The sequence below is a fragment of the Anabas testudineus genome, chromosome 24, assembly GCF_900324465.2.
Source record: "Anabas testudineus chromosome 24, fAnaTes1.2, whole genome shotgun sequence".
Classification (NCBI taxonomy): domain Eukaryota; kingdom Metazoa; phylum Chordata; class Actinopteri; order Anabantiformes; family Anabantidae; genus Anabas; species Anabas testudineus.
Genome location: NC_046632.1, coordinates 4,772,054 through 4,799,088, shown reverse-complemented (window position 1 = coordinate 4,799,088; position 27,035 = coordinate 4,772,054). Strand labels below are relative to the sequence as shown.

The 27,035-nt window shown below is 42.1% G+C and overlaps 2 protein-coding genes across 2 annotated transcripts; one reads left to right on the top strand and one right to left on the bottom strand.

Moving 5' to 3' along the window:
• Positions 1 to 12,955: 12,955 nt before the first annotated feature.
• Positions 12,956 to 16,974, bottom strand: brms1lb (BRMS1 like transcriptional repressor b). The gene is made up of 10 exons (XM_026342186.1): positions 16,684 to 16,974; positions 16,355 to 16,445; positions 15,767 to 15,894; positions 15,486 to 15,565; positions 15,174 to 15,270; positions 14,732 to 14,821; positions 14,518 to 14,582; positions 14,371 to 14,410; positions 14,028 to 14,157; positions 12,956 to 13,350 (listed from the first exon to the last, which is right to left on the bottom strand). Exons 1-10 carry the CDS (start codon positions 16,817 to 16,819, stop codon positions 13,233 to 13,235), a joined length of 975 nt encoding a protein of 324 aa, XP_026197971.1. The 5' UTR covers positions 16,820 to 16,974; the 3' UTR covers positions 12,956 to 13,232.
• A 7,421-nt stretch (positions 16,975 to 24,395) lies between these two features.
• Positions 24,396 to 26,884, top strand: nfkbiaa (nuclear factor of kappa light polypeptide gene enhancer in B-cells inhibitor, alpha a). Its single transcript, XM_026341518.1, has 6 exons — positions 24,396 to 24,701; positions 25,320 to 25,425; positions 25,564 to 25,771; positions 25,888 to 25,976; positions 26,082 to 26,342; positions 26,457 to 26,884. Exons 1-6 carry the CDS (start codon positions 24,472 to 24,474, stop codon positions 26,484 to 26,486), a joined length of 924 nt encoding a protein of 307 aa, XP_026197303.1. The 5' UTR covers positions 24,396 to 24,471; the 3' UTR covers positions 26,487 to 26,884.
• The last annotated feature ends 151 nt before the right edge of the window (positions 26,885 to 27,035 follow it).

Sequence of the window (27,035 nt, the reverse complement as noted above, 5' to 3'; positions counted from 1 at the left end):
ATAAATGTCAAGAGAAAATGCTGTAAACTGCAGAATCCAGGCAACGAAACAAGTTACATATAAAACTTTTTGAATAACTTAATGCTCAAGTCCTAATGGCTTAATCTGTAGGTTTGTTTAAAGCAGCTCTTAGTCAATTGTTTTAGTCCAAGCTGTAAAGAAAACAGTCATATTATCACCTTATGCCATTGCGATGACTAAAGTGTTAGCAAACAGCTGCTTGCACAGCAAACACACCAACGCTGGCTTTCATTTGCACTTATGTTTCCGTGTACATGGCCAAATTCTGTTTTTGGTCTCCACCAACTCCCAGGGGTAATGTCAAGGTGTTTGGCTGCTAATCATCTCTCTATGCTACTAGATACTTGGTCCTGGTGTACATTAACATCATCAGAGTTTTTTTTTTTTTTTTTTGTCTGGGGCTTTAAAATTAAAACTGAATTAAAAGACACTAAGATGATTTTATAGCTTATTGCAGTGTTGGGTGATTATTCATCACTACAAGTGACCCTTTTCACATTAAACATTGTACTTTGATCTATTCACAATCTAAACGTATTAATTAGTGCAACTTTAAACCTACATGACCACCTGACTTCATTTTGTCACCACACTCCCAGTTCTAATGAGTACTAGAGCTGGAGTGCAGCTAGATTTGGTATGACGGCCAAAAGTAAAACAAAATAGCACCCTGGAACGAGAAGTACCACAGACAAATTAATACAGCAGGAGGATTTTTTTATATTGTTGGAAATAGGGACTGTAATTAATTCTTTGACCCTTCTTTACACACACACACACACACACACACACACACACACACACAGGCTATACTACAGCATCAAGGCATGCTTTGTCGAAGTGCTCAGGTAGAATTGAACTGCAGTAGTTTGTGTCCAATCTAAGCGAACAAATGTCCAGCCCAGTGAAACCATTGCACTGTTAATGGAAGGTCAAAGGTTAAATGCACGGAGTCATGGATTATTTACGTACAAAATATTCCTTTTTGAAGAGTTACATTGTAAAAGCACGTCTTTCTTGTTTCTTACGTCCATGTCAGTCCTTCCCCACAAGGGACGAGTGTGTTTACTAAATGTCACTGACCTGTATGTGTGCCATGAGGGAGGGGGATGTGGACGAGGTGAAGGGTTGGTGTGGAGTGCAGGAAATGCACATCATCCACAATTACCAAGGGGGACTTTAAAGACCAGAACCTGAGACGACAGCAGTGGCCTGATGAAACTCACCACCGGCGGCTGAGGCGTCTTCTGTTTCCGATGGAGCACCTGTAATCTTTATTGAAGACCAATCACAACAGCTTGGGGGCACTGGCTGGCAAATGACAGACAGCCAAGGATCAACTGGTCGGGTGAGGTTAGGGAGCCGGCGGTCACAAAAGCAATAGTTGAGGAAGCTGAATGGACTGTTAATGAGACACTGGATCCTAAATGATAACAGAGTGTTTATGAGGGGTCACCCGAGATGGCTGATGAATAATAAAGAAGCTGTAGCTTGGTGAGAGCAGGTGAACTCAGCAGGCTGTGGTTAGAGCTCGCCTGAGGCCAACATTTAGAAGCTCACGTTTAGCCTCAGGAGAGGGGCAAAAAGTGAGAGGGGCAAGTAAAGGCCAGCAGGCACAGAGCCCGGGCAGGTAAAAGGCACCGAGCAGGAACAGGGTCACTGACAGGGAACAGGTTTAATAGGACCCAACAGTTCTAGTGGTTCTTTTCAGTATGTTGGTGGAGCTTTGATATCTTCAGACTCCTTTTTTTGTTTTTTGGTGCACCTTGGAAGTGGCTAAAGTTCTACAAAGAAGCTTCTACACGTAATAAAGGCGAGGGAGAGAAATGGCCGGAGACTGTATCGGGAGAGGTGCTTCAGATTGTGAAGGGATAACTCCATCCATCTGCATCTGCTCATTCGGAGTTGGGTCATGGTGGCAAGCGGCCTAAACTCTCTCTCTGAGGGTAAACCCTGCCGCCCTACAGAGGACACTTCCTCTGGCAACTTGTATGATCTTACTCTTTCAATTACCACCCAGAGTTCATGATTATAGTTGAGGCCTGGAATGTAGACCAACTGGTAAATTGAGGGCTCTGTCTTGTGACTCATCTCCCTCTTCACTACAACAGTCTGCTACAAGGTCCGATTAACTGCTTATGTTACTACTGTGTATCACTATCTGTACAACTATGTCCCTAATTCGAGTGCATCTGGGGACCTTGGCTGCATTTCATACACTCTCTCTTGTCCCATATCTCCCGTCTCTGACCTTGCCACTTGCGAAGACCCAAGATTCTTGAGCTTCTCCCCTTCGAGGAAGTAACTAGGGGTGTAGCAATACTCTAAATCCACAGTTTGGTTAAGAACTCAAATTTATATGCCCAAGTTTATATCCCACTATTGTTTGGTTTTACTTTTGGGGGCATGAGCCTCCTGAAAGATGAATGACCCACACTCCATACTGTCCCTAATCACTTCATAATTGAATTGAATTGGAGACATCGGGGAGTAAAACTATGTGGGAGACTCCACTGTAAGTGGGACGTCTCCATAGATGTTTGTGTCTCGGTTTCGGTCTTGGTTTCCGAACCATTACACCCTTAACAGTAACTCATTCTCAACCCAGAGGGTTCTGCAGGTATGTACAGGGATAACTATATGAAAATAAATCTGCAACAGTTTTGACAAAGGATTCAGCATTTGAATCATTTATAATAATATAATCATTATTTTACCTCAGCAACTGTTGTCTGACCAACAACCAACCAAAAACTCTGAGCAACAAGTTTACAATGACATAAAACCAAGGAAATTTCTCACATTGGAGAAATTGGAACCAGAAAAAAATTGGCAATTTTTGCTTAAGAAGAAACGATGAAAATCATCACATTTCCTGCCAAACTAAATCTCATCTCAGCACTACCCCAACACATTCACACTCACGTTCACACCTATTGGAAATTTTGCTTCCAATCAAGCTAACCTCGGAAATGTGACACCGGGAGCGAGTCCACGTGAACTAAGATGAACGTGCAATATGCAGGCGAGCTCTGCAGAAGCAACTTTGGTAAAGTTGGAAACCAAAAGCACTTTCTTGCAGTGAGGCACAGCTGGAGCACCGGAGATGAGATCTGATCAATGCTGATAGCCGGTTTTCATTTGGGTGTTTAAGAGCAGCTGGAATTTTTGTGGTGATGCTGCCGTTAGCCCTGAGCCACTGAAACATTATTGAGGACAGGTGTACTCTGAATAACCTTACTGGAAAATCCGATTCTCAACCTTTCTGAAAGTGCTCACTCACATTATTATTGTTGCGCCGTGATAAGGCACAGTTCAGACCGTGTACAGTTATAATCGCCTCAGAAGCAGAGCAAATTTGTCGCTATAAAAAGCTTATTGTAATTATTTGGACTTGAAAATGATTGGATGATGATGGATTCCATTAGTGGATCCCTCTCTCTTTTTCTGCATCTTCCTGCTCATGTAGCCACTCTCTCCGTGTAAGCCATTATGGAATGCATCCATTTCACAATAAAAGCCCTTTTTTCCCCACCCCCTGCATTAGTTTGCTGACAGATAAAGGGAACAGAGTCTTTCATAAACACATCAGCCTATTCATTTCCACTTTAAACATGTATGTAGATGAATAGATGGGTCAGGTAGAAGGGGATGAGCTTTGCTCTGAGGGTGCTCTGTCTTTATGTATGTTCCAGTGCGCAGTCTGCGGGGCTTAACACGCACCCCTGGGCATCACTGAGTCTCAGTGAAGCCAGCACATAAAGACAGAGCGAGCCTGCTCCTCTGCCTGCCCTCCTTATGAGGGTTACATAAGAATGGAAGATGCAGGCAGACCGGCGCTGTTGCAGCTGGAGGTGAAAGTAGGACTGTTAAGCCAAAGGGGTGATAAGTGTGTGTGTGTGTGTGTATTTTAGAGAAGACCATGTGAGGGAAAAAACAACTAGAAGCAGTGGGCTGGGCTGAGGCAAATGGAGCTACTGCTGGACAGGAAATTCTATTTACTTATTCATAAATAGAAAGCTCGAGGGCTGGTTTTCAACACATTCACATATTCTGTGTGTGTGTGTGTGTGTTTTGTTTTAATGTAAAGCAGAGATAACTGCACAGGTAAGTACATAAAGACGAAATCGGACCCCGGGTGAAATGGACATCTCGTAATTACCAGTGTCAATGTTTTTCCATGTCTCAATATGATGGGAGACAGTCGCCACTCCGGAACAACACAAGGCTTTTACCGAAGACAAGAGGACCGCATGAATATTCATGCAGCCAACACGAGTGGAGACGCAACAGAATTCGCTGAGATCAGCGCAGAGAAATCCCCATTGTGTAAAAACACACAATACACTAATGCTGTATAGTATTCATGTGTGGTGGTGCGGCTCTCACCCTCTGCATTTCGCTGACATCCCACCCGCCCACGCACATCCAAACGTCTTAAACACACACAGACACACACACACACACACTCGGATCCACCTATGTGCTTTCACGTTCACACAGTCTGGCTGGTGGATAGCGACGTTCACATCTTTATGTTCCCATCGCGCAGGTCCTTTAACATACCTGATGTTTTTTTTTAATACTGTTGCAGCATCTGTCCTTCAATGACAATTCAAATGTGTGTCAGTGAGTTTATGCCAGTTGAGTTATGCAGACAGCTGCTTCGCTTTCGCGTCGCAACCGCACACAAACTTGCATTGCAATGAGCGTGACCTCTGCACGACCCGGTGAATTGATTTGGAAAAGCATCTCGGCGCTCAGAAAAATTCACACAGTGTTCTCTCTTGTGTTTATGAGTCAGTGCTTCTCATCATGTCCTTGGATGGCTCTGTACCACGTGTTCAACACCTGCCTTTGAACTTGGCACTTGTGGTTGCTACAGTACTGTAGCTTCGACAGTACAGAGGCAGACTCTTGATAATAACCGGAGATGACAGCCAATCTGATGTCAGCTTTGGAGAGCTGTGACGAGGCTAAGCCTATGGCCCCAGACATTGACAAGTGCCCTCGCGTTACTGCTGGACTCTGTGATCCCCTGGCAGTGTTGCTCAGCTTACAGCTGTGCATTTGATGTGGCGTTGTGAGTAAAAACGTGGACGGCACAGGCGCAAGTGGAAGTGAATTTTGGAATTCAGTGGTGCACGGTGTACCATTTGCAGCAATTTGTGATATTACAGCTCAGAGGACAGATTCATCAGCTGTTATAAAGACTTTGCCAGGTCCTGCTAGGAGAGCTCCATTAGAATTGACTCATAATAATGAAAGAAGCAGGGCTATTAATCGATTGTGGGCTTCAGGAAACTGTGATGGATATTTTTCCTATTTTCTGACATAATATTAGCATAAAACTTACTAATTAATTAAGAAAAATAAGCAGCAGGACTAATGCTCACAGACACTGATAAACACATTCAGAAGCATTTGCCAATATAAGCTACCTGTTGTGATCCGGCTAATGACGAGTGAAGCCAACAGCAATGGGAGCACGTGGGCGGTGTGATTCTGAGCCATTGCACTCCTTCACTGTAACTGTTCTCCATATCTGAAGACAAGCAATGACATTTATTTAACTCTGTTCCAATGGGGAAAGTGCTATGACCACAGTTATTTGCATAAATTGTTTGAGGGCAGACATTCGCTATAATGAGCTCTTTGGTGCTAACCACTGTTAATGCATGTGTGGTAGGATCCAAATGTTTTCATGGGATTTCAGTCTAGATACAGACTCTTCACTAACTTACAATACACATGCATGCAAACACAGGTTTAATGTTTTTGTTCATATTCTAGTATGGCATTATTAGTTGTGGATGCCTCTGCGCCTATGTGACATCTCAGTGAAAATCACAAACGCTCACATCCGAAAATACATTTAAAAAATAAAGGAATCACAGACGTCATATGCTATTTGCTCAGTGAGTATTAGCAGTTCCGGCGGTGGAGCTTTATTAAATTTGGAACATCACCTGAATATTTTAAAATGTTAAATCTATCTATAGCAACTTGAAGTGAACTCTCAGCACATTGAGCACATTGAACTTAGGTAATTCCATGTCCTCAAAGTCTCTCATTTCCTCTGGGCCATCTGTTCAGTCAGTGACTTATCTGATAAAAAGACAAATAAATAAATAATAAATAAATAAAGGGAGGGAAAGATCTTTGAATCCACGCTATGCTATTTGTTATTTATAATTAGATTAGTCATTAAAATGTTAGGAAGAGAAACTTTGCCAGGAAAATTAGTATCATCCCCCAAGTAAGAGAAAAGAGGAGCCCATCAGAAGGCTTCATCTAGAAATGTAAAATGTTACAGAGGAGTGAAAGAGAACGTAAGAGAGGAAGAAAAGCTACAGTATGCACAAGGTGATGTAACATTAAAGCGGGATTTTGAGAGGAGGGTGCACAACAGCAAGAAAGGAGACGGGGACTGTACTTTAAAACGTGGGGTCATCCCCTGATGGCTCAGAGATTCTTGTCTGCTTCCCTCCCTGTACACAGCCCAACAGCAGTTTCACCTTTTCAACTCTCTCTCTCTCTCTGCTGTTTGAGGGAATTAAGGACGCTTCAGCTGCTCTCAATGCACAGACTCCCGTGGGTCTCAAATCGTTGTCTCGTGCTTTTTCCAGAACATTCCTTGAAAGGAATACGTAATTAGCAGCAGGTTCTGTTGTCATTACATCCTGTAGGTTGTCAGTCATGGACAGGACAGGTTGGTTGTTTCAACCTTTTGCCAAACTAAGCAAACTGGTCGCTGGCTCATTTGTTATGGACAGACATAACAGGACTCACCGTCATACAGCGCATAAACTATGCATATAGATTTGGCTAAGCTAGACTTCTCAAGCAAGGTGCTCCACAATGCAGGAAGCCTGCTAAGGGCATTTTCTCCAACACTGCTGAGTACAGCACAGTTGTACTCTCTGAAAGTCATACAATGTATGACATAACTTCATATAAAATATACACAATGTGAAAAGACACCTGAAGGGATCCGATACGCCGCATACATGAATGAGACGAGAGAAAGGAGAGCATTCACTGATATAACGTGTGGTAAAAGCACCCTGAGGCGACTCGCTTTCTCCTCTTGAGACACGGTCCGTTTTCAAATGTTGCTTACGTCCCCCTCCATGTCTTTCCACCTGTCCTCCGAAAGCTTTGTGTTTGCATGTGTGTTTCTCGAAGAGTCAAGTATCTGTGTGCACATATGCATGAAAGGAATCCAAATATGGCTTATTTACGTCTATGAAACTGCGTAGGTGTGAGTGTGTCTGTGTTCACGTGTTAGGCCTAAGAGGCCGAGCAGGTCGCCGATAAGCAGCAGAGAACAGTCTCATTAAGACTGGCCTATCTCCCGCCTCACCATTCCCTTTTTCTATATCCACATACTGGAAAACAACAACAAGCTTTGTAAGTTGTCAAAGGGCACCACTTAAGGTTTTTTTTTTTTTGAAGCAGGGAATTCCTCAGAGGAAACATTTTCACAAACCCAGAAGATGAAACTGAGACAAACTCAGTACCTGTCTGTGCGATGTGCTCTGTCAGCGTCTTGTCAGCAGCACACAGCCAATTAGGACTGCAGCCAAATGGCTGGGTGAGCTTTCTGTTTCTGCATCCAGCACAAACATACACATCCCATCTTGATATGCTGACTGACACACTTTCAAGTGAAACATGTATGTACAGTATGGGCCTGACTACCGAGTCTCTTTGGCCTCTTATCCTGTCACTGATGCCAGTTGGCCATTTGACTACATTTCCATATTGAGCCTGCACTGAGCATGTAGGGCTGAGCCAGCAAGAGGTGTGTGTGTTTATCTGGTTGGGGAGATGATGCTGAACTTGATGCCAGCTCCAAGTCAGATCATAGCAACAGTCCTGTCACTGGCTGGGGAACCCATCCAGACACACACACACACACACACACACAAATACATACAGAAGGATATGAACACACGTCTATCTTAGGTACACACAAAACATTACCCCTATCCGCATCTGTTATGCTACAGTGGTTCCCGCGGCTACTTTACATATCAGACCTGACATAATGAGGAGATACTGTATGGTGTCTGAGGACAGTGGGTGTGGAGGTGGAAGGTGATACTGACACCTCGTCTGGTCAGCTAAACAAACTTGACACATACAGACGGAGGCCCGTAGGCAGCTTCAAGCTAGTAAGTCAAAAAAACAAAACAAAACAAAACTCAAGACTCAAGAAATCATTTATCACAGCTCTATTAGAAGATCTCAAAAAAATATCTATCTTATTATCATCACCACAAAAGATGGATGCAAATTTTAACCCATAGTCCCTCACGCACAGCTCCAACAACTTCCACCGTGTGCCAACCAGGAGTCTTGGGGACAATTTGGTATTTGGGCAAAGTACAGCACTCCAAGTGACAAGGCTGCACCTACTGATGACTCCACTCCAGCCCAATTGTCTTTGTTAAAGGAGGTGTAGGAGACCATGAGGGAGGACATCTGGCAGAACTTCAGGAAAAACACAAGGGACTGGATTGGTGGGGTCACGCTGTGTCATCTGCAGGTGAGACGATGAAATACAATCTGGAAAGTCCAGCAGAACAGACGTATTTACATGTCTTCGCTTATTAAGCTTATCCCCGCCTGTTGTTAGAGCATGCTTGGCAATGCTGAGTTTATGTATAACAGTGTTAGAGGCGTCTGTTCAATGTGTATAAACTAAGCAATTTCTGCTGATGGGCAGAGAAGTGTACCACCTCGATCCAATTCAGGAGGGGCTAGTTAAAAATAAACTCCCTCTAAACCGCACATGACAAGAGATCACTGAAGCATACACCTTAATAGCAGAATGTGGCAGACAGGAAACAGAGACCAGAACGGACTGGGTTGCTCTCCGGATCGCACTGCTTCTCAAAGACCAGCCTTTTGAGTCGGAGACAGAAATGGTGGGCTACATTCTGGGGTTTCCCCCCCCCCCCCCCCATCCTAGCTCCATGAGCTACTGAAAACAAGTGCTACATACAACTCTGTGTCCTCACCTTTGCAAAATGTAAGGACGCTGGAAAGGGTCAAATGATTTCTTCCACCTCACTACAAAAAAGGGAAAGCTTGGCACACAGTGCTGGCAAAAGCATACTGAGGAGTAGCACCAAAATTAGCTGATGGGTCTCTGGTAGTTACTGAATTTCGGCGATGTGCATAGGTTGACATGGTAACAAGTAGCATGAGTGTTTCACAACTAGCAATCCCTGAGAAGATGGACCTTTTGGTAATGTAGCGTCAGCTGTAGATGTTTTTTCCTTCCGTCAATTTTCCATCCTGAGATGACAAACATACTTATTTCTCAAAACATTAGAAATGTCGCTCGTTAGGAATTACTATTAGGTGTTGTAGTCAACTTGAATTTGACATTTCTCTTCAGCATGCATTTGTCATCTTGTGGGAGAAAGGTTTGTTTAGTTATGCTTGATATCTTTACTCGACAGAAGGGAACAGCAGAGTCTCGTCTGGTGAAGCGATACATGAATATGAAAGACACTAAAATTCAGAAAGGTAACGGCGTGGTTGTTTTTGCACTTTGCCCCATTTAGAAATCACTGAAAACAAGAAGCAGCCACGTGATGAATCAAAGTTTTTGTCTTTTAAAATGAGTCTTTTAAATGTTACTTTCACAATGTGCCACATCTATACCTACACACGAGGCACCAGGTAATTAAACCTCCCTTTAAAGGAGTCTAGACAGAATGTGATGCTGAATGAAGCCGTTAAACCTGACGGTAAATTCTAGGCCACTGACACTGAAACATCTAGAGAGGTGATAGTAGCCTCTCTGAATCCACCTCGCTGAGTTCGTCTCTGTGTCCTCGTCTATGAGGAACATCTTGACTTCTTCTCTTGATGCTAACTCGCAGCTGTGTGCATTCTCTCCGACAATCTGCATCAAAAGGTACGCTCCTACACGCGGTCCGTGCACGCATGAACAAAGATATCCACGTACACAGTCTCACTCTGCTTACAACGCATGCACATCACACAGAGGGGCAGGGATATAAGTAATTTAGCACACTGTGACACTTTCACGGTCTAATTAGCCCCAGTGTTGCAGTAAACATGGCCGAATGACCCTCCAGTTCTAGTTACTCATTAAGTATAAATGGGTCTGAAGATGTCCAGCCTCTCTTGTCCATCAGGGTCTGACAAGTCATAACAGTAGCTGTTACCAACCAACATCATCACATACCCAGCCAGACATAAAACAAACAAACTCCCTTTCCTGCAATGTGTCTACATCTCCACGTTCACAGCAACGTGTGAAGCTAATTCAATAGAGGCTCAAGCAAGATGCTGCATGTTGTGTACAGTAACAGCTGCTGCTGCTGCTGCCTTTGAAGCGGTGATGGGGATTTTCCTCATTCTCTCTCTCTCCCTCTTTCTGTTGCGGCAGCAGACGTTGGCCAGCGAGTTGTGATCAAACTGTGCCTTCATGCCTGTTCCTCGTCCTCTCCCTCTCTCTCTTTCATCAGCTGGAAGACTTCAGCAGCAGGGTGTCCCAGATTCACAGACGACCTCCCTCCTCCCATCTAGTGCAGAGTCTGCTAGCTCTCAAGTGTGGAGCACTAGTGACACATGCTGGCCAAAGAGTGGGCACTGCAATGTGGAAGCAGTAGCTTGAAACATGGTGTTGACCTTGTGTGGCTGTGTGGTCACCCAAACAAACTGTCACACACAAGTACACTCATTTCACCAACTGGGTTTGGTTATAAGGCTCCATCTAGAGGGGATTTTCAACCAATTCACCTTTCGAGCTTTCTCTGAATTTCAAATGTCTTCAATCTGACCCATATTCCCAATACATCAACCAAAAGTTGAAATATTTCTGCATCAAGTGTCGGCACAGGGCTGAGGAGAGGCATGTGGACAATGAGGGGGGTAAGAAAATGGTATATCACCGTAGAACCTGAATCAATACCAGTATGTGGTGTTAATTTAGTAAGTGGCCCTCTGGCAGAAATAAGTGACTGAAAGACTGAACAACACAGCAGACCAAAGAGCCATTAACAAATAGGACTAGCTCAGCATTCCTCTCGCAAATCAAAAGTGTAGTTAGGGTTCAGCAAACCTCTGGGTTGAACTTTGGATGAGCACTGTCAGGGCCCTTCTCCCCTTGTACACTGGCAGATTTTCTCAGGGTGTTTTGTGCATGCTAGGTCATGTCAAACAGGATATTTAAGCTCTATGCAAGGCTTTGACATTTTTTATAAAAAGAAATCAGTGTGACTGAAGCTGATCAGTGCAGGTTGACAGTGTCTTGACCAGAAAGTGCAGCAGAAACACATTTTGACTCAAATTAAGACTCTCTGTTTTCATATGAATTGTTTATGTGCAGGATTTGTTCAAATGATACAAACAAAAATCTTATGTCAGCTGTACATGCATTGCCACGTTGTGTTTTTCTCTTCACTCCTAATGTGGAAAAAGGAACCTTGATTCATAAAAAGGTAGAAACAAAGCAGATAAAACAAATCAAAAACAAAAATAAACAAAAAACAAAAGCTCTACTTTTGTGGCTTCTCCATCAGGCTTCAGACACACGTGTTTCGTTAATGATGTAATGTTGTAAGCAGCTCTCTTTACAATCCTGTTGGCAGGTAATACTTTGAAATGAGTATGCAATGCTGAAAGAATATAGCACTGTAAAGACAGCACAAAGCAGGATCCCACCCTCACTTAACCAAACATAATTTACATTTGTCAGACTGCACACACAAAACCTGTTAACCTTGCTTTCTCTTTGCACTGTTAATGCATCAAAGCTGAGAAATATTTGTACTGACAGCAAAGAAGACGACAAAAGGGAATAAGGTAAAAAGAAGTGACAACTGAGAGGGGTACGAAGACAAGAAGGGGGACGGGGAACAGGAAATCCTTTTGAGTTAGAGGCCATTATGACCCCACCGTCACAGAAAAGAAAATGCTGTCCAAACTTGAACTTGTTTCTTGGTTCCTAATATAAAGGAAAACTCCAGGATATTTTCAACTTCCTGTATTCCCAATAAATTTAGATACTATAATTCTATTGGTTAAGCTAACACTCAACTCCCACATTGTAGAGATTGCAAAAACAAGGGCTTTTGCAAATTACATATTTACATGAATCACTTCAATTCATGTTTCTAAACTATTTATAACCATTTATAAGACATAACCAGGTTGAAAAACACTGGAATTTTCCTTTAAATATTAAATTCTAGGCACTATCAGACTTATGGCAACACGATAAGCGACCAAGAGGAAAATCACAGTGAAGTAAACACAAAACATACTCTCGCTTCTACAGTATATACAGGGCACCTCTTATTACTGCATGTTTAGGTTATTTTACACCTGGGTTTTGCTTAGTGCATGGGGCTGGTCTTGCACTTTAGAAAAAGAAAAAAACACCAGTGCTGGGGAAAATGCACTAAAACATCAAAACACTGGGAGATCATTTAGTATAATGGCTCCCCAAGTGGGTTTCAATAAAACCCTGGGGTGTTCTTGAAGAATAGTTTGATCTTACTATGTCCACAATATAATCATTTATTCAAAGTTCATTTCTCACTCTCTATCTCCATATTGACAGTTGCATATTGTTTTTCACTGAATCAAACATTTTCTCAAGCTGGGTTCCCTGGGGATCCTAATACAGATTTAACAGGCTCTATGGAGCATGAAATTCAAGTCTCACTGGTGCATGCAGCACGCTGCTGACCGCATCTTCACCTGGATCAGGATCTTTCATTCACTTGTTCATTGACCTGCTTCAGTCCTTGCGGTGCTAACACAGTACAGAGTAAGGCTTCACTGCATTGATAGTTCTGTTTTTGCCCCCCTCCCCCCATCTCAGAAAGGCACGCGACTGAGCTCTGCTGTTCACAGTTCACTACTGCTCCGGTTTTGTTCTCCCTTCGTCTTTTTTTTTTTTTTTTTTTTTAGCAGCACTTTGCATTGATCTCCGTTCCAGAGAAAATGACACTTTGTGACCTTGTCGATAATATCAACATACATATACATATTTACAGAAAAGATCATCTCCTTACACTAGAAGGGGTCAGTTGTTCTATGCAGTATTTTTTTGTGTTACTCATACAGGGAAAGTGGATTGAATGTGTAGTGTAGGTATGTAGAAAGATAGAACATGGAAATGAGACAGAAACGTGATGGTGCAGGTGTTGTGGATTTTATGAGTGCTTGATAGTGCATTTGCCTTTCTGCAGCTGGGAGACATACAGCTTTGACTTGGTGCCGTCCATTCGTTTGTAGCAGACCTCATCATTGTTGATTGTGGTGATGATGGCACTGCATGACACCAGGACAGGAATGACATTAGAACAACACCAAACCAATCTAAACATTTTACAGACACACAGCCAGCTGGAATATAATTCAAGCTTCTGAAGCTCTTGATCGGATTGTTAAAAAGTGCTTTGAAATATGATGAGAGCAAACAAAGCATGTGCTAACGTCACCTCCCTTAAACGAGGAGATCTATTCCATGCAAGGTAAGCCTGCAGAGCAGTTTTACTGTTTAGTCAGTTGGAGTTTTAATGATGACAGTTGATTTGGGTTGATATGTGATCACTGTTAAGACCACCTGCACCTGTATGTATCAGGAAACTTTTTATGCCCTCAGACCATCTACCCACTAAGATTTTGAATGCATTGCCAGAATCACAGCTGCATCTATTCATAACAGCCACCTGTTGCATTTGTTTTGCTACTCCGTGGCAGTGAAGCGGGTGGTGTTGTGGTGCCGTGAAACGCCAACATCAATGCTTACCCACTATTCACTGTGCATCCTGTCCTGACAATACACAGGGCAGGACGCACAAAGAGCAGAATGCAGAGCAACAATCACCGAGCCAAATGGTTTTTGTTTAAATCCATGATCCATCTTCCAAAAACATCATGTGACCGTGCTGCCTCTTAATAACAGACTTGCATACACACACACGCGCACACACACACACACACACCTAGTCGGGTACTCATCCTTCCTGCTAATACAGATGGTCTGTCCCCTGCAGTACCACTGGTTGTCATAGAATAGTCGACCATCCTCAAAGCGCGCAACATGGTGATGTCTGTCAGGCTTGACTAGGGGGACTGCAGGAAGGGAAAGGAAAAACTGAGTGAGGGAAGGGAACAAGTGACTAAGGGGAGTGTAAGGTTAAAAGAAACAAATACAGGGCATTAAAGGGCTGACAGGGAAAGAGACAAAAGCAACATTTGTCTGCATTTAAATTAACCTTTAGCAGAATATATTGGTTTGCTCACTGCACCCAGTCAGACTAATCAATGACGAGGAGAAACTCTTACCATCCACCTTTACCCTGTGTGGCCCCAGCGATGCCATTGCCTGCAGGGGGAGGTAAAAACCAAGACAAAACTCAGAACTAAACATAGCTAAAACTAAACATAGACTTTTACCACTTGACTAGATTGTACAATTCCAAAAAATAATACCTTTCTTATTGCGGTCCAGTCTTCAAGAATATCCAGATCTTGCAGCATGTAAACTATATAAGGCCGTAAGAGAAAGGTTAAGGAAAGCTTTGTTGAGGAGTGCCAGGAAACATCTGTCTTAAGCAGCATGACGCTGATGCGCAGCAGCAAAATGTGGTGCAGATGAAGGCTTGGAAGAATAAGACAAGGACAGGATCAAGAGGAAAAAGGATATCGGAAACAACAACAGGCTTCTTCTTCTTGACAGGGCAGAATGGGTCTTTCTTCTTATTTTTCCGTGCATGCAATCCATCATTCCACAACTCTGGAAAACCAAGAGGGCAAATTAGAGTGAGGGGAAATACTGGGCTTCTGTGTCACTTCATTATGTTGGATATTTGCTTTATATTCTGGTCAATCTGTTTCACATTTATATGTGTGAGCAAATTTCAAATGTTGTTACTATATTTTTATCATCTGCAATGTTTACTTACTGATTATTCATAAACACTACTAACTAAACTGTTCTATATTATTGATACTTGTTTTACTACTCGTACTAAAGAACTACCTAATTAAGGTTTGACATCTAGCCGTTTTAATAAATTAACGGTTTTACTGACTAAATGGTCAACACATTGATAAACACTTTTATTTTTGACAGTCTTTGTTGGTACCTGAGGTAATGTCAATACTGTGTCTGTCTTCTTCCAATCTTCTTATCTTCTCCTCCAGTTCGCTCTGCACAGTGTCAAACAGCAGCAACTTCTCACTCTAAAACACAAATGGAGTAAACACATATAGATGACCAACGGAAATCACCTCCAAAAATAATCCTTTCCTCCATGTACGTAGCTCTTACAGTGACAGAAATATCTGATATTTGACAGGGTATACACCATTGTAGAAGCAATCATCTTTTCAAACTAAATGTATTTTTACTTGGACTCTAATCCTCACTTAACTTCTGACTTGTGTAGACCTCTCACCTCCCAGTGTTGGCAGGCAGCCTGGATCTCACAATCATACTTGTTCTTCACAGACTCCAAACACAGCTCCCTGTAGATCCCTGAAGCACACATTGACTGTAAATCAACATGAGATCAACAGCATCATATCTGTGTTTCTTATAGAAATGCACCCACGGAAGGTAGACATCACTGAGGTGCAAACAGGAACACTAACAGATTTAGCCAAAGAAAAATGTAGGTCACAGTAATAATATGTAATCATGAGAGCCAGGATACATAATCATGCAGCAACAACTCACCGGCCACTTTGGTCCTGATCTGCATGTTCTCCTGCAGGTTGGCTAAAGGTTCCAGGTATTCCTGAGCACAGCCAGCCATTACCTCCTGCAGCTTGATGTCCACTTGGCTCAGACGCTCCTTATACAACCTAGGCAGCAGAGAAAAAGACAGCAATACACATTGATTCATAAATCTAAATAGAGGCTTTTATTGCATCTTTACAGTGATTGTAACTACAGTGAAAAGAAATGCAATAAAACTTGACAGGTTACAAATGAAGAATAGAAATTGAAAGCATACAGTCCTACAGAGACAAACTGAGAAAAGACATGCCTGTATTTCTCAAGAACAGTGTGCTGCCAACCACTTTTACCATAATAAAAGCTGAAGACACTATGAAAACAGGAGGTCACTTCCTAAAAACTGACAGTTGCACACAGTACAGCTGCTGGGACAGACTTGGTTGGTAGAGGATGTACAGTATATTTATCACCCTCGATTACCACGTTTTTAAATCTGTATAGTAAAAACATCATCCCACCATCACTGTATGTTCGTTTTGGTAAGATTTTAGCACATGGTCTTTAATCACTCTGTGAAGAACTTACTGCTCCTTCAGGTCTGTGAACTGTTTCTCCAGGGTGGTCATCTCATCCAGACACTCCATCCTCCTCCTTTCACAGTCCTCATCATCCATCTCTGTTCACAGACATTAAGACATGACAGCTTTGACTTCCATCGCCCTCATGTCATCTGCTTTTTAAACCACTGTCTACTTCACTGTTTCTCCACATTATATCACCACCTCCCTGGACAAAGTAAGAGCTTACTTTCAACAACAGTCGCATATCTTGTATAGCCACTGTCTGGACAAACAGCCATGTTAAAAAAGGCACAGTGGGTATGAGAGTAGATATTAAAGGCCTATTTTTCCTACCCGAGCTGTCTCCATCTTCAGACACCGTCGAGCTAACAGTGTCCTCCTCGTCTGTGCTGCTGCCGTCCTGCTCGGGGAAATCCACCTCCATTTCTTCGTGGCTATTTTCTTTCTTCTCCCGTGAGTGAACAGGCATTACTCCGCACAGACACGTCGGTATTGATGGGGTGGCAGCACTGTTCGTTAATTTTACCCCGAGTAAAGAGGTAAATGTAGCTCAGACGGCTAACCGGTTAGCTAACCTGCATCTAGACAGCTGGTAATGCAAACATGGCCACCGTCGACCAATGACACGAGGCTTTACTGAATTTGTCCAATCAGATCTTGCTATGGGGAAACCGTTACCATTTGAGGATTTGTGGGATTTGTAGTTTCTTTCTAACTTTTTCTGAACACCTGACAGGTAATCTACTGTGTGTGGAGGAATATACCTACACTGATATACCAAGCAATGCATGTTACCTAATGTTCGTGCCTTTTTTATAAAAAGTCTAAACATGGAGCAGTTTGATCACTTCAAATAATGTAAAAACCTACACGAGAATTACTGACTAAGCCAAAATATATAAATGACAAACAAAAATGTTATTTTTTATAAATGCTTTATTTGATTATTGTTTCTTTTAATTTCAATTTAGTTGTCTAATATCTAATTACAGAAGATGACCTGATATGTTCATTTCTGCAATTTTGTTTGTGTGCTTATTTTTTAATCTTATAGTTAAGTATGCTATTATGGATAGTAGCTACATTCTAAGTCACCTTTTTATTAAAGCTTTACAATAGCTGTCTCTTTAAAAGGTAAATAATTTATTAATGCTAATAGCTTTTCAGTTGTTTTTGGTCACTTGATTTATGGACTGCCCCTCGACATTAAGGGACAACAGTAATAAAATAGACAAATCTGTTATTTTTACAATAGTATATAGAATATATACTACTGATTCTACAGGAGACTGTACATATTGTCTCCTGTATGTCTTCTGTATGTCCCCCATACATACAGAAGTGGAATGAAAAGAGAGGCAGCATATCACAGAGAAATCTTTCTCTACTGTTGATTCATGAATGACAACTCAAAGATTTTCAATACAAGCTGTCATTGCCTTAGCCAGTCAGGAAACATGAATACCTTTGTTTTGCACTGGAAGCAGACAGGAGGTTTTCACAGTGAAGGCACTCTATGCAGCTGCTGCAGGGATATGTTGAAGAGGTGCTGCAGAGCCTCTGGTAGCTGACTGGCAGATGATTCAAGCACCCCGGGGCCAAAGCTGTCACAGCTTGCTGCTTGACTCGCTTCTCACTCATCTGGGTAGCAAGTGATGGACAGACTGAGGAGTAGGCGAAAGCTAGAGTCGTGATGTTGTCTGCTGGTTTGATGGACAGTTGTGTGTGTGTGTGTGTGTGTGTGAGTACACGTTTCACTAGAACAGGCATTGCAACACTTTGAAAAACAAAATATTCCCTCATCTGGCTCAGAGTGTATTTGGTGTCCTAAAGGAGTGAGAACAGTGCAGAAATGGGAAATCAGTGCCAAATACCATATATACCTGTTTATACTGTGTGTAAACAACAGGGTATTCTTTTTTTTCACCAACCCAGCCCAATAAGATTCCTTTATTGAGATGTTTGGTGTATGCCAAAGCTGTTCCATGAAGTTAAATAAGAATTCCTGGATTGCTCAACCATATACCAGTAACCACTTATCTGGAAAAGAATACTCATAATACTATGACATATAAAAAATATGCTCTGTGTTTTGCAAACCTTTTTTAAATGGAGATTTGCAATTAATCTGTCCTCCACTTCATTAATTTTAGTAGTTTAATAACTTAATGGCCTGATTTGATTACAAGAAAAGCAGGCTTGTTTTAATTTTTATATGTCTGCTTTAGTGTTAGACAGGGCCAGTTTATGAGTGGCCTGTCCTGTTTTGCCTGGTCCGCCTCTCCTGGTGGTATGCCTGAGACTCTTGGCAATGTTGTAAATACTATAGGTGACCTATTTTAAATATAATGTTGCATAATGTTTAAAAATGATTTTGTTAACATATCTACAGTGCATAAAAATGATCCTGATTTGTCAGAATAGCATAAAATCCATGACACATATGGTGAAATGCAGGTAGATTCACACTTCCTACTCACATTTCCATGTACTTTTCAGCATTGTTTTAGTTCATCTAAGTGATGCCGAGAAGGACTTGAAACAAGATCTGCAATTCATGTTTCAACCACAAGGGAGAGATAAAGACCCTTTCTAGGTAGCGTCACAAGAACCTGACAGTTCTTCAGTTTTGTTCCACTCTTGAATATTTTGGTTTTCGAATTCCTAGTAATAATAACAATGAATGAATGGTGATAATACGAGAGGAAGAAATGAAATGGAATGAGATTTTCAATCCATGCTCACTACGCTTTGATACTACATTATATTTGTAATTTAGAGATGTGCATTAAAGCTCAATCATCAGTGTCATTAGCACACACAATGCGAAGCTGCAGGTTTACTTGTGATGACAGGCGTGACAGAACACACAGAGGACCTGGTTAAACCTCACAGAAAAATGCAAAAATGCATGTGAGATGTTATGTCAAACCTTTGGCTCAGTTGATTTGTGGTTTGTCTTGTAGCCTCACTATTTCCGTGGTGTGTAGCACACTGACAGTCACATCCATTTTCACACTACTAAAAGTGTGTCAGGAAACTTTGCTTGTCTCTTTGTATTTAGGGCAGAAAATCTGAGTTGTCTTTGTGGTTTATTTCATAACACTGAACTTTTTTTCTCACACAGTCAAGAGGAGAGACTGCTGACACAATGGACAATCAATACAGTTGCACACAACGGAATGTGGAAGCAACACAAGAATGAAAAGAACCAAAGAGAAAACCACAGTTTATGGTCCACTGGCAAGTTTTCTGAGTCCCCTCAAGTTTTATCACTTAAAGCTGCACGGCACCGCGGAAAATGTCTTACTAGTACTTTCTACTTTGCATGTGCACTCACATGACAGTCAGCACTGAGATAGCAATTTGTAATCAAATCTATGACCTCAAACTACGAACAGAGACAGTTTTATGACGCTTCTTCTGATATGATTTTCGGCTTACGGTTTCAAAAATACTTTAACCTTTGCACAGTTTCGTATTCTAAGAATCATGGTGCTCTGTCCTTTACTACAAAAAAGATGATCAGAACAATTACCTAAATATGAAATTATAAGTAAAGATACAGGTAAAGACTTGCTGTGTACAACTGACACATGACAACTGAACAAGAGGTTGAAGTTTAAAGTTGAAGTGTCGTTCTGAACATCCTGCTCATGCTTCACACAGAAGACACTAACATTTCCAGCTTGTTCAATCTGCAGGAGCGTGTACCTGAATTGAGGCCAAGCAAAGCAAAGCATCCCCAATATTTGCATGTTACAACTGTCATATTCAGATTTTACAGATAATTTTTCATACCCATTTAATTCTTGCATTACAGACCCCTTTGGTAGTACAGTCCTTATGCCTCACACCTTTGATTGCATTTAACACAACATGGTAAATTGCATATAAGCGTCTAAAATTAATTTAAAATAATAGTTCAACATTTTGAGGATTAATCCCATTGTTTGCTACCACTTAATGAATGCCAAAAATGGGGCCTGAGCCAGCAGTGTCAGAAATTAGCTTGAAATTAGCATAGCTTAGCATAAAAGTTATAAAAACGCTTCTACCAGCATCTTTATAGTTAACAAATTAGCTTTAATTTATGCTTTTCTTTTCGTGTGTGATATTTATTTATATTTCCATGCTCGTCACGTAGCAATTCTATGTTTGTGAGAGATTCCCGATGACACTAGGGCAGTAGGACAACAGATCGCATAGCACAATCTAATACAGGACATGTGTGTTAATGTATTAATGTGTATGCAGAACACTGTGGGAATGCCTGGGGAGGGAAACAAAGGTATTACCCCTTCTCCGAAAAACACCCACGCTTCCCCGAAAAAATACGCATTTGCACATTCAGCGCGAAACCAAGGCAACAAAGGGGAGAGTATCAGAGTTTTTCACCTCACTTTAACAGTTTCAATCAATAAGTCTCTGATGTCTTCAGTCACTTTTTCAGAAGCTGTAGCTCTAGAAAGAAGTTGAAACTCTATGTTTTACCAACCTTCATACCATCAATACTTCATCACCATGTCATATCAGTTATAGGGAATAACTTTGTTCTTTTTATAGGTATAGAAACCTTTTTTGTTTATTTTTTTTGTTCTGGGAATCGCTGATCTTCCTTATACTTCTTTCTCTCCTACTAATTGAATAAAGACAGTGAATAAGGTCAACAGGTCGCACATACATTGTCATTTGTGTCTAGTGAATGTAATAAAGTGATATCATATGTTATGTGAAATGTATGTGTAATGTGTGATTATCAGATATGGCAACGCAAGACAGCTTTATTATACAGCATAATTCAACCACTGAAGCACAGGTGAGCAGAAGCAATAGAGCACACTGAAAACAATAAGGAATTAAAAGTCGTAAAATACATGTAGCGTATTCTTTTCACATTTCATGGTTTTGGTAAAGTCCCTTTGACAGAGAAGCAGCCTGACTCATCAAACAACGAGCATACCATTAATCCAAACCCATGGAAAACAGCCGCGTGTGAACTTGTGATGCTAAAATACTTATTTTTACATCATGCCACACACACACACACACACACACACACACTGTGAAAACATGAAGTGGGTGTGCAGTTTGTGTAAAATGTGGGTGTAAGCCAACACATGAAATTAATGGTTTGAGTTTAACTGTGAGTGCCATCGTCCACTGAGTGATTACAGTAATAATGAGGGGATCGCTTCCATCTGGAACAGGAGATTATCATGAGTGACACGCACATTTCTGACCTGAACCTATATTTAGACTGAGCTACAGTAGGTGCAGATCACTGATTACACATGGTACTGAAACTGATTTAAAAATGTAAATGAAATCATAGCTGCTTACTTATGTATCAGACGTCATGAAAAAAAAGTATGAAATATTTACTACTGCTATTTATTTAATTTTTTTAAAATTTACATTAGCCTTGATAATCTGTGCTTATTCAAATTAGCATTAGAAGATTAATACCGCCTTCGTGTCTGTGCGCTTATTATGGAATTAGAGCTGGAGTCTATTAGCTTTATTTAGCTATAAAGAATTCGTGGCTCTTTATTTTAAAAGAAAAGGACAAATCACATACTAACAATTCTAACGCTTTGTAATTAACCCATTATATCACTTTTATGTAATCTATACAAATAATAAATACAAATTCTATACATTATTATTTGAAATGCTGCCTAAGATAAGGGGGAAGCTAGCTTTCTGTAGCTTAGCTTGGTGTGGAAACAGGCCCAATCTGTCCAAAGGTCAAAATAATGCTACATACATCTCTAAAGCTCATTGACGTGTCTGTGTAGGTTTAGAGGAAGCCAGGCAAGCTGTTTCTACCTGTTTCTACCTTCAGTCTTTATTCAAAGTTAAGCTAAGCTCTAGGCTCCATTTAGCATTTAGCCACAGTAGCAACAGTGATCGTCTCCTCGAGCTAACTCTCAGCAGGAAAGTGAATAAGCTGATTTCCCAAAAGGGTCTCTAACTATTCGTTTGAGGGTAAATAACAACAGCTCTCCAGAAATTATGAGTGTTTCAGTATAACAAATCAGCCATGATGCAATTTCAGTACTAGTACACTAATTGCAGGTTTGTTGTATTACTTTACTTACTTACATAAGTATTAGCTGCAGTAGTTGTACTTCATAAACTGGACAGCATAGCAGTGCAGTTTAAAAAGAAAATGCAGGGTGGAGCTGGTGTTAGTTGGTCAGAGGATCACTGACAGGGTGTGAAGTCCCCTGAGGCACAGGCTTGGGTAAGTGGTACTTTACCAGCACGCAGACAGAGGGCGATGTGCAGCGCTCGACGTGAACTAACGTCAGTGCCTTCTCAGTGGTTTGGTCGCCACGGCAACCGCATGTAAACACCAAGCCAGAGATCTTGCACAGCTTTACTGAGAAAAAATTCTCCAAGTAGCAAAGTGGAAGTCCCAGTATTACCCATATGGGGTAAAAATCCAACCATACATACACAACAAGCACGCAATCCTGACAACAGAAACACACACACACACACACACACACACACACGGAGGGCTGCAGGAACAGTTTGTCCCCAGATGCCTCGTTATGATACTCAGCAGAGTTGAAAGAATGTGTGGAATTCAGGACGCACAGGACACGGTGTACGCCAGTGCATGTGACGTTTGTCTGATGTGACGCACCGTAACAGACACTCGCACTGCAGTAGGCTGCTACCTGGTGACATCACAGCCCTGCTAGGTGTGTGTGTGTGTGTGTTTGTTTTGTATACTGTCATCTCAACTGAGTATCGCCCCATACAGGTGTGAATGCACCAGTGCGCCTGGATACTGTTGCTATGTTTTCACCAAGCCTACTATTCACAGTGTAAACAGAAATGATCCTGGGAATTTCTTCTTAAATATCAGGGGAACCCAGACAGGTAGCTGTCACGCACTTATAATGTTATAGAAGGCTAAGGAGTTTCCTTTTTGTTTTATAACTTATGACAGTGGCACTTATGCAAAACAAACAAAACAAACAAATTAAAAAGAAAACACAGTGATTTCCAGGATCAAAACTAGTTTGTGCAGGATTTTACCCCTGTGTGCAATACTACATTGGTAAGTCCAGAACAGCTTATTGTGGTACACACAGTGTTAGTTTCACAAGGGAGTCTCCATGAGGAAACTTTAGAATCTTCCCCCCCGCTCGTCTGTACTCGGTGTACTGCGTAAATCTGCTTTGTAGTGTAAGAGTGTACTGAAACAAGAGTGGAAATCCTGCCACCTTCTTCTGTCTGTCCCCTGCTGGGTGTAGTTTTTTTTTTTTCTTTACATTTTTTGACATCATGTGCTTTCACACATGCAGATCCCACGAAGGTCACCTGCACAACAAAGGCATGCTATAACAAAATAATGACATGCATACGTACAGAGTGGGATACAGATAAAGTCCAAAATTCATTACAACACGCATTATTTTAGTTAAAGAAAATGCATTCCCTCATAATTTACAGGATTTACATGTACAAAGGATTTTACTTAATGTTGTTGGTATTGGCAAACACATCATTCATAGAAGTTGTGTGTAGCCATAGCTCAGCGCATGTTCAGTGTAAATGAAGAATTCAAAGTGGGGACTCGGATCTCCCTTTTTAAATTGCTTTAAATTTGGTCAAGTAGGACAAAAGTGTGAAATGGAAAATGAGTACTGCTACTTTGGTTAGCCACTTGAAACAGATAATTTCCCCAGTGCAAAAGGGAATTCTTCATGAGCCAGACAGGGGCTGTCTTTCTCTCATTCATGCCCATCATGGCTCATTCATTGAAGTTATTTAATGGCATGTCCCCTAACCTACATCACAGGTGAAAATAGGTGTCTAATAGGAAACTACAAGTTTTCATTCTGAGTCTGCTTTTTTTTTTTTTTTTTTTTGTGGGGGGGGGGGGGGGGGGGGGGGGGGGGGGGGGGTTTCTCACAAAAAAAGCACAGCTCCGTGTGATTTCCCTTTGCTTTTTCTAAGATAAGTCAATTGGAAATCCCCGCTGAGGCTCCGCCCAGCAGAGCGCACAAAACCCCAGTGCGCCTCCGTCGGCCGCACCACTCTGCCCTGAGCTTTCCACACGCACACGGAGCCGTGTCTTCTGACAGCCGCGACGTAAACATGGACGTACACAGCGTGTCGAACCACATTCAAATGGATTATAACTACGACAACATGGAGCCCAAACATGGGAAAATGCCGCCGTGCCAGGAGGAGCGTTTTGACAGCGGCCTGGATTCCCTGAAAGAGGACGAGCTGGCGAGCGAGTTCGAGGACATGACTGTGGAGACATACGATCACAACCAGGAATACGAGCCTTGGAGGACTGTAGTGACAGAAGACGGTGACACGTAAGTGCACTTATCCTGGATTTGTAATAGTGCAATTGCGCGTATGCACATTTGACCTTTTCGTTTAAAGTATATATATTTATATATATATACTTTTTTTTTTTTTGTACATAGAGTTTTGCACTAGTGCGCGTAATTGGAAACGGGTGCATTAAAAAAGAACTGGAAAGCTGCAAAAGTGCGCAGGAAAATGGCGAAAAGTGAAGGAAAACAAGTGGTCTTTAACTGTGTGTGTGTGTGTGTGTGTGTGTGTGTGTGTGTGTGCGTGTGCGCATTACAGTGCGTACTCAGTGTGTGTGTGTGTGTGTGTGTGTGTGTGTGTGACAGAGAGTGTACTTTGGCTGAGAGAGCATTCTGGGCGGCGCTAAAGTCCGCGCTGCGCGTTCAGGAAAGTCCCTGGCCCTCTGCCAGTAACTGATAAAAGCATCAGATGTGTCAAGCCACAACTGGTGGAAATAACCCGACAAAACTCCATTCTTGCGAAACGCTCCACTGCTCAGGCTTTGTTCTTTCTTATTTGGCTGGAACCGCTTCCTCCATGCGTAATTTTTTTTTTTTTTTTTTCAAAAGCACTATTTTGAATAACCCCCCCTCTCTCTTTCTCCCCCCTCCCCACAGGCTTCTCCACTTGGCCATCATTCACGAGGCCACAGAGCATGCCCTCCAGATGATCAAAGTGTCTCACTATCACCCCTTCCTCAACGTACAGAACCACCAGAGACAGGTAATTAACAGAATCCAAGCACAAATGATTTAGGATTTTCAATCCACACACACACACACACACACACACAGTGGTACTAAAATGGGATTTAGAATGATAATTTACCTTTATCTTTTTTTTCAATCTCCTTTTCCCCAGACTGCCCTCCATCTAGCAGTGATCACAGAGCAGCCCCAGCTGGTGGACAAACTCCTGAAGGCCGGCTGTGACCCGCGGCTGGCTGATGACAGCGGGAACACAGCTCTCCACATCGCCTGCAAGAAGGGCTCCCTCGCCTGCTTCAGCCTCATTACCCAGAACTGCCAGCGTCACCTGACCACCATCATGTCCTTCCCCAACTACAGTGGTAAGCATCGAGTTAAAGCAGAACTCTGAACCACTGGTGTGTTTGATGTGTTTGACACTGGCAGTACCTGTTTCTTGAAATTGATTGTTAACGTGTCCTAATTTTTTTCTTCCCAGGACACAACTGTCTCCACTTGGCGTCTATCAACGGCTACATTTCACTGGTGGAGAACCTTGTTGTGCTGGGCGCAGACATCAACGCACAGGTATGTACCTTTAATTTGTCAGTGAAGGCATCACTTATTTACAAAATATCTATTACAAATGAAAAGCAGAGTCATGAAACTAATGTTCCATGTTGTTTTCTGTAGGAACAGTGCAGTGGAAGAACGGCGCTCCACCTTGCAGTGGATCTCCAGAACCCCACTCTGGTCGGTCGCCTCCTCGACCTGGGCGCCGAAGTTAACTGCTTGAACTACGGCGGCTTCACGCCGTACCACCTCACCTACGGGCGCCAGAATGAAGAGATCCGCTGCCAGCTGTACGAGAAGACGGCGCTGGAGCTGAGGGAGCTGCCCGACAGCGAGTCAGATGAGAGCGATATGGAGGAGCTGGACCTGTCGGAAGATGAGGTCGGTATCTGATTGTTAGGAAGTGTCTCTCAAGCTGAATGACCCAACAGATTTCACCTGATCACACCTTTAAGCTGTGGGTTTCTAACCGTTACTATGTTTTCCTCCCTACAGCTGTACGATGACATAAAGTTCGGAAAATAAACAGAACCATCCCTGCACTGGTGGTGTGAACAACGGTGATGCTGCTACTGGGTTGCCCGGCCACAGCCCCCAATGAGGGACGAATCAATACCTGTCCCCCCTCCAGATCCAAGACCACTAGAGCTGGCCCTGGGATCACAAACAGGAATGAAGATGGCGTCCAGTCTGGTCAAGTCCGGTCCAGATCACAGAACTCACAGAAGTCTGTGGCATAAAACAGCAAGACTGCGACCTCCGTATAGTCCTTCTGTATATTGTATAAATACATGCTGTGTATATACCAGACGTAATATATTGTAAATACAGAGATATTATTTTTGTACCTGTACATATATTGTGTGAATTTAAACACTATAAAAAAATATTCAGAATAAACAGAAGTTTATGAATATGAAGAACTTTGGCTGCTGTGTGTGTGTGTGTGCTTCCTCAGCTCAGTACAAGTTGAGCGTTTTTCTTTTTCAATGCGACCACTCTTTCACATTGTATAACTGGCATCACTTCTCGCTCGCACAAAGTGACGAGGACGAGAGTCATCAGCCAGGCTTC

Coding starts and splice junctions, on each gene's coding strand:
- brms1lb (XM_026342186.1), bottom strand. CDS start 16,819: ATGCCTGTTCACTCACGGGAGAAGAAAGAAAATAGCCACGAAGAAATG. Junction 15,566..15,766: donor GATCAGGACCAAAGTGGCCG/GTGAGTTGTTGC, acceptor TGTGTGCTTCAG/GGATCTACAGGGAGCTGTGT. Junction 14,822..15,173: donor CAGTATTGACATTACCTCAG/GTACCAACAAAG, acceptor TTGGTTTTCCAG/AGTTGTGGAATGATGGATTG.
- nfkbiaa (XM_026341518.1), top strand. CDS start 24,472: ATGGACGTACACAGCGTGTCGAACCACATTCAAATGGATTATAACTAC. Junction 25,772..25,887: donor GTCCTTCCCCAACTACAGTG/GTAAGCATCGAG, acceptor TTTTCTTCCCAG/GACACAACTGTCTCCACTTG. Junction 26,343..26,456: donor TGGACCTGTCGGAAGATGAG/GTCGGTATCTGA, acceptor TCCTCCCTACAG/CTGTACGATGACATAAAGTT.